This window comes from Nicotiana tomentosiformis, chromosome 6, assembly GCF_000390325.3.
Source record: "Nicotiana tomentosiformis chromosome 6, ASM39032v3, whole genome shotgun sequence".
NCBI lineage: Eukaryota > Viridiplantae > Streptophyta > Magnoliopsida > Solanales > Solanaceae > Nicotiana > Nicotiana tomentosiformis.
Genome location: NC_090817.1, coordinates 42456128 through 42469504, shown reverse-complemented (window position 1 = coordinate 42469504; position 13377 = coordinate 42456128). Strand labels below are relative to the sequence as shown.

Here is a 13377-nt window from a genome sequence, read left to right as displayed (position 1 = left end):
CAAAACGATTTTTTTTTCCTCATCCTTCCGCTTGGAGAAATTAACATTGAAACTCAAGAACTTCTAAAAACATAATCGCGCGTCTGATTCCTATCAAATCAACTCGGAATGACACCAAACTTTGCAGACAAGTTCCGAATCACAAAACGGACCTATTCCAAGTCCCAAAATCAAATTCCAAACCTGATAGCCATAAAGTCAAACCATGATCAAACCTAAGGAATTTCTAAACCTTCAAATTGCCAACTTTCGACAAAACAAGTCAAATCAACCTAGGAACCTTCGAATTAAATTCCGGACATACGCCCAAGTCTAAAATCATACTACGAAACCTATCGAATCCATCAAAATACCATTCTTGGGTCGTTTTCACAAACGTCAAACCTCGGTCAATATTTCCAATTTAAGCTTCTAGAATGAGAATCACTCATTCAAATCAATCCCGAAAAATCCGAAAATCGAATCCGACCATACGCGCAAGTCATAATACACAATATGAAGTCACTCAAGACTTCGAACCACTAAACGGAATGCTAAAGCTCAAAACGACCGGTCGAGTCGTTACATAAGATATAATCTAAGTTCAAAGTAATAATGAAAGACAAGGATCCATCCCTTATGAAAGATGTCGACGAACTAGTAGCTGTGGAAATATATTTTTGTGAGAAAGGTTTAAGGGGTGAAACATATCTACAATCAAACGTCATGTGATACATACCTCCGGAATCAATTATCCATGTACTATTAGAAATAAGTACAAATGAATTTAAAGTCTTACCACTATTACCTCTCGTTGCTACCAAGGTGTGTGCTGTCGAACATCATCTTCCTCATTATTTGTTGTACAATTATACTAGTGGAAGTCTTGCTTGTATTTCTTCGTCTTGAATCCCAGTTTTGATTTCACCAGGGGTATCTCACAATTCTAAAATAATAATCATTTGTGTGCCCTAGTTGATCATGGTGAGTACACTTATATGAGGACATGTTGATGCCATTAGACTTTGTTCAATCTTGTTTGGTTAATGCACTAATTTTTGGTATAGGTATGTTAAAGGTGCATAATTAGAAGAAGCTAAGTTAAAATAGGAAGAAAAAAAGGTCAAGGAAGTAAAAAATAGAGGATATCTAAAGTTCATAGTTGCCCAAAAATACAACACAAGTTGCTAAGTTTTTTGGGGTCCGCTGCCAATTGCTATGGCAGGAATGCGATCAAGCTTAAAAATACTGTGAAAAATGCGTTGAAGCACAAAAATACTAGGAACTTCAGTTGTAAAGGAAATAAATTACCGAGATATAAATTCTTATGATCAAGCTCTCAAGTCTCTACTATTGGCAAGAAGTTATCTGAAACTTTAGTTGAACGTGACAGAGAGAAAATTAAAACATATTTCTTCTTTCCCTATTCACTACTTCTGTCAACTTGCTATGTTGATTAACATGGAAAAGCAATGACATTAAGTATGATGTCAACAATCCAAATCATAAAAAGTAAGTCTCGTTCAGTTGGATTATTGATTTTGATATAGTTGAATCTAATGAGAATCCAAAATTCATGTTTATTTTTGAAGACTAATGGAATGAAAGAAAATTTTATTTTTGTAAGCGTGGTCTTTCCTTGTGTGTGTTAGTTGTGCATGAATTTTTTCCAAGCTAAAGTTATAGAAGAAACAGACTTCCTATGCAAATATTTAAGATAAAACTTTAGACCACTTGGAATATAGTTATCCGAGACTGGTAGCATAAATCCAAAATCAATTGTGAAGTGCATGGATTTATATTTGCAAAACTTATTAAAACAAGAATGAAATATAAATAGTGTCCTAAAAAGGGCTATTTGAGAAAATCAGAGTGGAAATGTCACCGGGTAATCACTTTTAAGCATGTTGTTTAAAATATATCCACAGTTTACAATATATTTAAAGATTAGCCAATTTTACTCAAACTTTAAGACACTTCGTCCTAGAGTTTAAACTTTAAAGTTCAAACTTAAGGAGTTCGAAAATTGTGTCCATAAATTCGAATCTTATGTCATGTATTTTAAATTAGTAGTTCAGAAATTCAGGACACTTAATCCTGAATTTCAAATTAGCAGCTCAAAAATTCAGGATACTAATTATCCATTTGGACATAAGAATTTTTTTCTTTTTTTCCAAAAAATTTTCACTTTTTTTCAAAATCAGTGTTTGTTCATAAAAATTTCAATTTTCACTTGAAGAAGCATTTTGAAAATTTTCAAAAATTTGAAAAACTCCAAAAGTTATTTTTCAAAATTCACTCAAATCACTCACAAAACTTCAAAAACAACCCAAAATTATATTCATGTCCAAACACAACTTTAAATTCCAAATACCATTTTTACTTGAAACTTTTTTTCCCTTATTTTGAAATTTTACAATTCTTATGTTCAAACGCCCACTAAGTCCTTAATTTTCAAATTGAGTAGTTTGAGTGAATTGACTAATATTTAAAAATATTATAAATTGCGGATATATTTGAAATAGTGGGCATAAAGTGTCTATTGTTGCAATTCGCCCAAAACCAAAGGTAAAAGGAAAATCAATGGGATTAAATTGCTCGGCGGGAGGATAAAACTGTTTTTGCCCAGTAGCAGTGGTGTGAAGTGACTACAATGGCTCTGCGCACTTCTTCCTCTTTCTTATCTTCCACTTCTTCTTCATGCTCCTCCTTGTGCTTTAGTTTCAATCCTCTTCTCTTCTCCACGCAACGCCGTTTCACTGTCTCACTCTCCCGTTCTCGTCGATTCTTCGCCAGTAAGTCTCCTCTCTAAATATCCCTCTCTTTTTTCTACTTATTTCAATTCTTAACACCGAAAATGCGTCGGAGTTGAATTAGGGCTTAGGGTTGTAGTACCTATTTATGCTTTTATGATGCAGTGTCTGCAGCAGCAGCAGAAAACGATGGTATATTTACTTCACCCGAAGTTGCAAAGTCATTTGATTTCAGTAATGAAGAACGCATATATAAATGGTGATTTTGCTTTCTCTGGACTCAATTCATCGCTTATATTTTTGGATTGTTTATTTTATTTCTGGTGTACCTCATAAGGTAACGGCAGTTATAGTCAAAAACTTTAGAAACGGTTCAGTAGAATTTTTTTACTGTTTCTACCGTGAACTGCTATTATGTTGGCTCGAAATGTTGAGATGCAAATTCCTGTTAAGTTTTAGATATTTTGTGGTTTTAGTATACAAAGCTGTTCACTGTTAACTTCAATTGGCTTAACTTAGAGTGACTAATAATTACACAAAATTTGGCCAGTTTATGGTAGGTTAGTATGCCATCTTCTCCATCAATAAAACAAAATCGATACCATTTCTGCATCAAAGAATAATGGTTATATCACTATCTAAGTATTCATTACTCTGCAAAATACTAATGAGTGAAATTGCTGATTATTAGGTGGGAGTCTCAAGGATATTTCAAACCAAACATTGACAAAGGGGGTGATCCTTTCGTAGTTCCAATGCCACCACCTAATGTTACCGGTTCTCTGCACATGGGGCATGCCATGTTTGTGACCCTTGAGGTTGCATTCAGTTGCAATTCTTTTGATATTTTTGCTCTAATCATTTTGAGTGTCTATCTTGAGTTGTATGAGCTCATCATTCAATATATCAAGTAATTATTGTCTAGATCTCACTTGCTACTCTATTTTGGGGCACTAAGCTAAAGATAAAGTTGATTACATGATAGCTTACAGAAAAGAGGCCCTTTAATTGAAAACTGAATGTATGTGGTGTCTTATCTTTGTATTGAAAATCATTTTCTCGACAATGACCAACTAATAAGGCTACCAGCCAACAAATTGTTATTTTTATCATGTCTTGTTAGGTTTAACTTGAACAGTCAATAAAATTATCAGAAACACTTGTGTTTTTTTTTTTTGTTTGATAAAGAAACAGTGCCTTATGCTAGATCGAGATTCTATATAATAAATAGATGAAGGAAATTATCAAATGTCAATTTAGGTGACTGCTGACGAAGTCGGATAACAGTCCGTGCCTTGTTAATTCTACATTGTGTCTCAGTTTAAAATGTAGAATATAGATAGTTGCTTTATGCTAGAACAATCATGCTATCATAAATGGATGATAAACGTCATTTAAGTGAGGATGTATAGATGATGACCTGAAAATAACTTAATTTGTCTTAGAGAACTCAGCTTACAATTTGATATATATGGTTACTCAGCTTACCGTTTGATATATATGGTTACTTTTGATTCCTTGCATCTTGTGTTTAGATGTATGCTATCACCTTAACCCGTCTTTGATCCCTAATTTCCAATATTCATAGTTCTTTCTGTTTTGTTTTTTCAGGATGTATTTCCCCACAATACTGTATTACATTCAAATGCATTGACAAACCATTTGTCTTCCGTATTCTGGAATTCTATTTATTATTGCTAAGAAATATAACTAGTACTAATTTCGTAGTATTATCAAGTGGTTCTAGAAGACGGTAAATCCATATTGACTATTCTATTTTTTAGAATCTTGTCTCCATTTTGGTTGTCAAAGATTAATGGAGATGAGATTTTCTAGTGCAATACAAATATGACTGAAAATTTTAGAACATAATGAAGCCGTATGAGGTTATAGTTATCATGGGATAGTTAATTGATGCTTCACTTCCTACGGGCAGGCACACTTGGTATATCTCATTTTTCTATGGCGGTTGTAGTTATCATACAAGGTGTCACCTTACCCATGCCTTTGTGCACATGGAGACACACTTTCCTTAAGGATTTATCTTTCCTCGGAGATTGCGATGTCTACTTGAAGGGGAGGGACTGGGTTTGGGAGTGTTAAATCATATGACCATCTCATTTATAAGTTTTAGTTGTTAGATTAGGGCAAACTTTTATTCACTTAGTTATATCTTCTACACGCCCCCTCACGTTTGAGTCTAGTTATTTTTCATGGTTAGGCACGTAGAGTTTTTTGTTTTGACAGTCGATGGCGGTGAGAATTGAAATCTTGAACCTCTTCCTACTCTGATACCATTTTGAAGTGTATGACCACTTCATCTAAAAGTTTAAGCTATTCATGCTTTGATCTTGCTTCTCATGATTCAACATATTGTCTGCCCACATGGTGGCTTGGCCAACTCTACATCTCCCCGCTTTAAGTGGCTTGACTCTATAGTGGCATTGCCTCCCCGCCTCAGCTGTTTGGTCCAATTCTGGCCCTCCTCTTGAAGTGATTTGACTTACTTTTACACATATGGGAGCTGACTCCACCTATTTGTAACTCTCGAACTCCCGGCAAGGCTCAAGTCTTTCCTCATGGTTGTCGCGACCCATATGCACGCCCTGCCCTTGCTTGGCGTCAACTTTGAGTAGAGCTTACTCTTGGAGATTCTCTCCTTCGTGATGATAGGTACAAAACCTATTCACCTAACGCGGTTGTTGATGTGACACTCGTGCGAACACCCCCACTAGGTTGGCCTCAGCCTTGCTTGCTTGGACTGCTGCGTGTTATATGATGGTAGGCACCAAATCTATTTTCCTTACATGGTGCTCGGGGGATTCACCTTCCATTCATTTTAGCCCTATGATAGATAAACATCTAGCATACTCAGCTCAACGCCAACTTTCTAGGAGGGCTCTTCAAATGATGCACTTCTTGCAATCTCAGTATGCTACTTGAAAAGATCTATGCCTGATCTAGCCCAAAGTTTATAGTCCATGGCCCGTGGCTCACCATAACTTGGTTGCTCAACCCGATAAACGTGGACTTATCTTACCTCAACTTATCGACATGACCCAATATTCAATGGAATTCAGTCAACAAGCATCACTTGTCATCGGAATGAACCCTTCCCTCTTCAGTCAAATAGGGACGAGCTCTATCCACTATCCCCAGAGTTGACCGATGATGTGAAGGAGAAGAATGTTTCTCTATAATCAGGTAGTCCTCTTTCTAAAAGCGCTCTATCCAGCTTAGCGCATGGAAGGGCAAGTCGTTCCGATAGGGTCGGGGTCACAGAGAGAAAATTCCGTTACCAATTTTGCCTCATTAAGTTGGGTAGCAACTTTGCATCAATGCATAGCATGGCAAAACATCTTGAATTGACAATTATCTGATGCAAATGAACCTTCTTTGCTCGAATTGTGCAAGAATCTCGCACGACACATCCACAATCTCCACATGACATTCTAGCCAAGTCCATGCTTTGCTGAACAAAGTTGCCACTTGAGCCCACTGCTGATAGAGTATCTGACACATTGATAGATGATCACAATATAGACTTAGGCTCTATAGATACTTCTCTGCCTAGTCTTACAACTTAATCCCAATAGCTTAGCACGATGCCGCTACATCTAACCAAATATGCTTCAGTCAGTTCCTTCTAGAAATACATTGATTGCTCATTGATAGCTCAATAAAAAAAGAATGCCCCAAGATCAACTCGTAAAAAACATATGAAGGCGGAAACAACGACTGGGGATGGCATGATTCTGAAAGTCGTCGTTCGTGGCTGACAAAACTAACTCTTTTTGGATGGTCTAAGAATATGCATCACACAGTTTAACGGGGAGGAATTGAACAATGTTGTTCTTGATTACCATTAGCCTTTTGCTTTTTCATTTTTCACCTAACATAGTCATTATTTTATCTGTTATTTGACATATCTCAAATTTTCTACATTACTTCATTTCTATCATCTCCTTTGTCAGGATATCATGATACGATATAACCGCATGAAGGGAAGACCTACCCTTTGGCTTCCTGGAACAGATCATGCTGGTATTGCAACTCAGGTTCCCTCTACATCCAAAAGCTTAGTGCTTTTACTTAACTGCATCTCATTTTACATTTGACTTTATATTGCTAACATATGGATGCGTGTGATTCGTTGATAATTTACATTCCCGGTTTCGTCTAATTTTGATCAAATTTTCTTACTATGACCATTTTGGGTATGCAAGAAATTTCGTTGCTAGCTAGTTGAGTTTGAGTTCTTGTTTTCCAATGTTCTCTTTGTGCAAATGCACATGGAATGGAAGTTATTTTTGCTTGTTTTGGTGCACGGAACTGTGGTTGCCAATATGACCTTCCGGTACTGATATTAGTTATAGAGTTTTGATGTGTAGCTAAGGTGTTCTGTCATTTACTCCCTCAATTATGTCAACATTTCCTTTATCTGTGGTTGGTAACATGTTGGTAGTCCTTTTTCTTTCTCAAACTTGTAGAGTACTTAATCTTTTTGTGTAATTGGCTCCACTTGTCATTTATCCTTTTTTTTCACAACTGCTCTCATTTTCCAGAAATCAAATTTTTTATTGTTTCTTGGGTGTGAAAAACTGAATACCTTTTATCTTTTTCTTTTTCTCTATTTTTTCTAGTTGGTTGTGGAGAGAATGCTAGCTGCAGAAGGAGTAAAACGGGCTGATTTGGGTAGAGATGAGTTTACAAAACGAGTATGGGAATGGAAACAGAAGTATATCTACTCATTCTTATTTAAGCTATTTGTTTACTAAATTCTAGAATGCTGCATGATTGATGGTATAAAACTTTTTCTCGCATATGCGATCCGATAAAAAAAGATAGAGAAACTTTTTCACCTACATGTATCCTAGGAATCTCCCAAGTTACTGGTGAATTCTTTTATCTATTCTTTTTTTTTGATGAAATAACGATTATTTTATTAAAACATCCAGAAGATGTCGACAATTCTTTTAGATAAGTAACATATTTTGTTAAATGAGTACCATTAGTGGCTATCAGCAGACCCTGACAAGTAAGGAAAGATAACTTCTTTGTGATAAAGTAATAAATTTCATTAAAAAGGGGCAAACACGTGTTCGTATACGTCTGAAGTATACCAAAAAATAGAAACCTTGGAAAGATAATATACAATGAAAAGAAGATAACAAACATTATGGAAGGTAAAGTACCAAGGTCTTCCTCTTGATAGTAAGGTCTACGATCTCCTTGTTGGATAGAGAAATCTAGTTGGCATCTAGTATTTTATGTCCCAGTTAGAACAACCTCCTCCCCACTAAAAATGAACATTTTAATTTCTTATTAAAAAAATGAAATGAAAAAATAAATAATATTTTCTACAAGTTCTGCAACCATTGAGCAGTAGAGTACCAAACAGGAAATTTCTCATGAGAATTTTTTTCTCATAGAAATTTCCTTATATTCTGGTAACATGTCAATGAGTTGAGCTCTGATGCTCTAAATAGTGTTGAAGACCTAGAAAAAGAGAAACCTATAAGACTTCTTTAGCTCTTGGATGAAATGAGCTTCTTTTCTCATACTCCCTCTTTTCCATTTTATGTAACAATCTTTCCCTTTTTAGTCTCTTAAAAAAGAACATACCTCTTTGTATTTGCAAATAATTTAACTTTAAACATTCTATTTTACCCTTAATGACATGCTTTTATAGCAATAGAAATGAGACCACAAGTTCGAAACGTCTTACTTTTTTTCTTAAACTACGTGCCCAGTACAGAGGGAATTCTTTAAAAAAGATTCAACCTAAGTTTATACCTCTGGAATCTTTCATAGTTCCTATACATAGGTGGCGCTGCAATTCCTTGAATCTATTAATTTGCATGCTATGCTCACATATATTGGGGTCGAGGCTGTTAGGTGTTTTTTCCAATAAAAATAATAATTTATTGATGTGGTCACTTTTTTTAAGTATATTAAGTTGTATACAGAAGTGGAATCTACATAATGAATATGCCCGTCTACAAAAAATTACCCAATCATAGATGTTGCTTGGGACTTCGCGGGTGTACCAAAAGTCTACTAAAACAAAAGATTTGTAGAATCTATACAAAACTAGTGTTCAATCCCTCAAATGCTCTCCTATTCCTTTCTATCCAAAGTATGTCATGTGGTCGGAGGCGTTTCATCCCATGACCATCTTCGTTTGCTCCTCCTTATGAATACCCCATTGAGCAACTAGTCTTGAAATGTCGTTAGCATCATGGCATCACCTGCTAAATGCCACTGAGATTCAGCACTGCCCACCATGATTGAATTGTGATTTGACAGTGAACAGCCAAATTTTTCACATTATCACTGGCTATTTTGCACATGCAACACCAAGTAACATGCGTTATCTCTATTTTTTCCGTGAGAATTGCTCCACTTTGTATCTCGCCATGTGATGAAGCACTCCTTCCTCAGTGTTGTGAGAACCCTAAATTGAGAGGTGGGGGAACACTCTATCCTCTTTATGTGATGACCCATGGTAGAAGAATATGACCGAGAAAGTTCCTCTTGCCTTTCCACCCTAAACCGAGGATTAGGAGCTGTTGACAAAGGGCTCCTAGTTCTATGGCATTCTTCGGGACCTTCCATTGATTAATATGGTAATCTTCCATTTTTGTTTCATAACGAGATTAGCTTGAACTTACTAATAGCCATCTTTTGTTCCTGTATCTATATTACGCTTCTATTATGGTACATTAGTTCCCTATGCGCTAATAGTTAGCTACATTTACAATGTGCCAACGTTTTCCTCACTCATTTCTAATTGAGCTGACTATTAGTATCCACTCCACCCCTATAAAAAGACACTTTTTATCGTGACTATGTGACAATTACATCTATAGTGTGGTTTGTCTTCAATCATGTTATTGAAATGCATAGTAGTCTCTTCATTTGGTAAGGTACTCCTTTGGTCTTTTTTTTTGGATAACCGCGGTGTTCCATCCAACTTGTACACACCTCGATTAATTCCATGGGGTACCTTCTACCTTCCACCAACACAGGTGCTGGGTAACTTTGTCCACCAAGTCGTAGACAGATGGAAAGAAATCACCTAGTATTTTTGCTCACCTATTTTTTTTTCACCTGCTGTCCTTTAAATGCTAGGATAGTTTCACCTTAATTCCTAATGTTATCTTGACTAATATCTTGCGCCCTCATTTTTTTGATAACCAAGAATCCTTGAGAGGCCAATGGTGCACGGTTCTAAACTCGGTGGATAGTGGACCCACTATGTTACTTTGCTTCACTTAAATGCAGCAGAGTTCGAACCCGTGACGTGCACCTAACCCACACATTATGCGCCGCTTTCTTATAATTAGACCAAAGCCATGGAGGCCTTTCGAGCTCACTTAACTATTCCACATACTTTTGTATTTGGCAAGGGGGAAGATAATTTTTTTTTTAATTTTCTTATGAGAAAGGTAAGTATGGGAAGATAAGGTGGTACGTTTTTTTTCTAAGAGAACCGGTTTGCAGCTGCATGTTCAATGATGCTTCATCCTATTTGTCCATTCTGATAGCTTTTTCCCAGAATTGATCTTAAAGAAATCTGATCAAATGCTTTGTAACATTCCAAACCGTTGGATGGGTCATTATAAATTATAAATCAGAAGGACCTGATGGCAAGTCTGAACATAAGAAGCCAACACTAGAATGAGAAGAAGCCGGAAGCATGTTCTTCCTTGACAGTTTGATGTGAAATTGAATGTTGATGAAGTGTGCTCTCCATAATCCTGATAGTGATGTTTCACGTTTCTAGCGACCGTATAAAAACGATACCAATGTAATTTTATTGAACAAAATGAGAACGTCTAAATGTTATATCAGTTTGTAGCAATTTGACATGCTTGCGACTATCTAGCTAATGGAAATTTTTCAGTAGGTTTCTGCGGGCCTGATGTTCCACTTCTCTTAAAAACCTACATAATTTTAATGAAGAGTTTGCCTATTCAACAGACAAGTGAACATTTAGTACACATCTCGCTGTGTGAGGTATGGCTAACTAGGCAAACTTTTGGGTAATACATATCAACACACATACATACAAATCTTTCTCCTTTTACATGAATCCAATATTTTCATTCCATATGGGAAAAGCCATCTTGGTGGCCCCAGTCCAGTGGGAACCTCAAAAGTGAACCCATGGTATTGGTACCCGAATATCCAGAAAAAGCATAATATACTGTTAGAAAATGAGTAGGTGCTCAAAGAGTACAGTCGGTGAGTGACTGATGAACTAGAGGAGATTTGATCCTGAATCAAACAATATTAGTATTATTGATAGTTGAAAATTTTAAAGCACAGGCTGAAGCAGGTGAAATCAAAGGGCATATCATCGTATTACATTTGTTCTGCAAGATTAGAGAACCATCATCAATACCTTGGTCTAAAGCTCAAACTTCCTGCATATGCCCCCCCTCCCCCACCCCCCAAGAAAAGAACACATTATAATAAGAGATTATATTTCACCTCTTCAACAAGTTAAGTTAGATCAATAATCTATTCATCAATCCAAACTAGTTGGGGTTGGTTATATGAATTCTTGTATCCATTCTGCTCTATCCAGATTCGTTCATTCCAGTACTAAATTATTTGTCTTTTAAGGCAAATTAGGGGTTGCGTAAGATAAATGTTCTCTAATTCTCACACTTATCCAGCTGCGGACATTGTTGTTTATATCTAGAATGAAAAGACTTGGCAAATGCTGGACCTAATGTAAGTATAACAAAAATAATTAGTATAGTATCAACTAGTCCGTTGCTGTTACTGATACATTGTCTCTTTCCTACTTGTTCCGAGGGTCTACCGGAAACAGCCTCTCTACTCCTCCGGAGTTGGGGTAAGGTCTGCGTACACACTACCCTCCCCAGACCCCACTTGTGGGATCTCACTGGGTTGTTATTGTAGTATCAACTAGTCGGTATTTCCCATTGGAACCCTCTGCCTCCATTCTGTTAAATTCTTAGCCAAGAAGGCATTGTTTAGAGATTCTTGAAATAACTTTATCTCCATTAGATTTTAGGTATATCTAATCTCCTTTTACCTTCAATTATCAGAAAAAGTTGCTCCTACGTAGCAATCTGTATCTAATCTTGTCCTATCTTCTATGGCCACACATCAAAACATTAGAATTATATGCTTCCATTTTACAGGGAAGAGACCTATCAGTGGTTATGCTTTCTACAGTGTTGCAGTATGCTATCATTCTTCGTGTTCAATGCATATCCTCCTTCTATTTCTAATTTATATGCATCTTTTTTCTCCTTCTAAGTATATCTTGTCATTCCAATCTTTTCCCTTCCTTTGCTTTTTCAATATTTTCCTTTTCAATCTAAATTACAAATGCTTATTCTCTTTTATTACTTAGGTATGGTGGAACCATTACTAACCAAATAAAGAGACTTGGTGCATCCTGTGATTGGACCAGAGAACGTTTTACCCTTGATGAACAGCTGAGTAGTAAGACTGCCTTCCATTCAGTAAAATTCCCATCAACTCTGTGGTGCGGACTTGTCTACATAATATGGATATCAACTCTCTAGGCTAGCAAGCTATGAATTCTCTAAGGGGCTCTTCAGTTCATCTGTCTTCTTACTTTGTCATCCTATGCACTGTTTCCCAATAATAGTTTATTACATCTGAATGTACCTGGTCCTGTCAAGATGTAGATGAGCTAATACTAGTCCAGTGATAAAATGTGTATTATTTCTTGTTTGTTATATATATATATATCATCAATTTTCATAATGGGAGTCTAAATTTTAAAATTTCGATTGTTGCAGGAGCAGTAGTTGAAGCATTTATAAGGCTTCATGAAAAAGGGTTAATCTATCAGGGTACGCACTGCTTTTCCAAAAAATTATATGATTTTAGTTTGTAAAAGATAGATACTTTTGCTTGATCCAATGAGCTATCTTTGCCAACTCTATTGTTTTGATGAAAGTAGACTTACCTCGAGAACTTCATGATTTCATTTTTCCGAGAGTAGTTCTGCCCTTTTCTATATTATGTTTTGGGTATTTTATTTTTCTATTCGGTTGAGGATTGTGGGTGGTGTTGAGAGTATGTGGTAGTTCTTCTGCGATAGAGTATGTTTTCCTTTTATTTCCTTTTGGCCCGTCTTTTGAATAGATATTTTGTCTTCGATGACAACCAAAATTTAATGGTATCATAGATGAATTTACTTTACGAACAGCAAAAGCAGCGTCTTGGCTGTGAGAAAGATAAAGGAAAGATGTGGGGAGCTAACCTCAGGGTATATGTACGGCACAAAATGAACATCTAAATTCCACTTGGTTGTGTTGCTAAGAATTGTTCAATCCTTTATCTTATAAGCTTTCCCAATCATTGTTGCTGAAGGATAGCGGTTGGTGGAGACAAATTTCACGACTAAAGTTATTCCTGTTCCTCTAATTTTACTTGATCTTTATAGAAGCAAAACTGCTACTCTGGAGCATTCAACCCTAAAATACTTCTATGTAGAGTTGAAAGTAATTTGGAGCTTCTTGTTGAGACATAATATAATTAAGTAATAAAAAGTGTGCTCCCTCTAAGAGCTTAAGCTTTTAAATGAGATGGTTACGCATTTCACCATGGTACCAGGGCAAGTAAGAGG

At 36.2% G+C, this 13377-nt stretch overlaps 1 protein-coding gene across 10 annotated transcripts in view; it reads left to right on the top strand.

Annotated features, from left to right (window-relative positions):
- Positions 1–2555: 2555 nt before the first annotated feature.
- LOC104120427 (valine--tRNA ligase, chloroplastic/mitochondrial 2) overlaps positions 2556–13377 on the top strand; it is a 60596-nt gene continuing 49774 nt past the window's right edge. For 4 of the 10 annotated variants that reach the window (XR_011408527.1, XR_011408528.1, XR_011408526.1 and 1 more), the window contains exons 1-7: positions 2557–2774; positions 2898–2991; positions 3424–3550; positions 6707–6790; positions 7376–7470; positions 12130–12221; positions 12545–12598. Coding sequence is in view for 2 of the 10 variants with exons in the window: in XM_070177296.1 (XP_070033397.1) it covers positions 2633–2774; positions 2898–2991; positions 3424–3550; positions 6707–6790; positions 7376–7470; positions 12130–12221; positions 12545–12598 (688 nt within the window). In the remaining 8 variants the exon portion in view is untranslated. Of the gene's footprint in view, positions 2775–2897; positions 2992–3423; positions 3551–6703; positions 6791–6940; positions 7090–7375; positions 7471–12129; positions 12222–12544; positions 12599–13377 lie in introns of those variants that run through there. The other 6 variants (XM_070177297.1, XR_011408531.1, XR_011408530.1 and 3 more) reach the window with 6 other exon arrangements.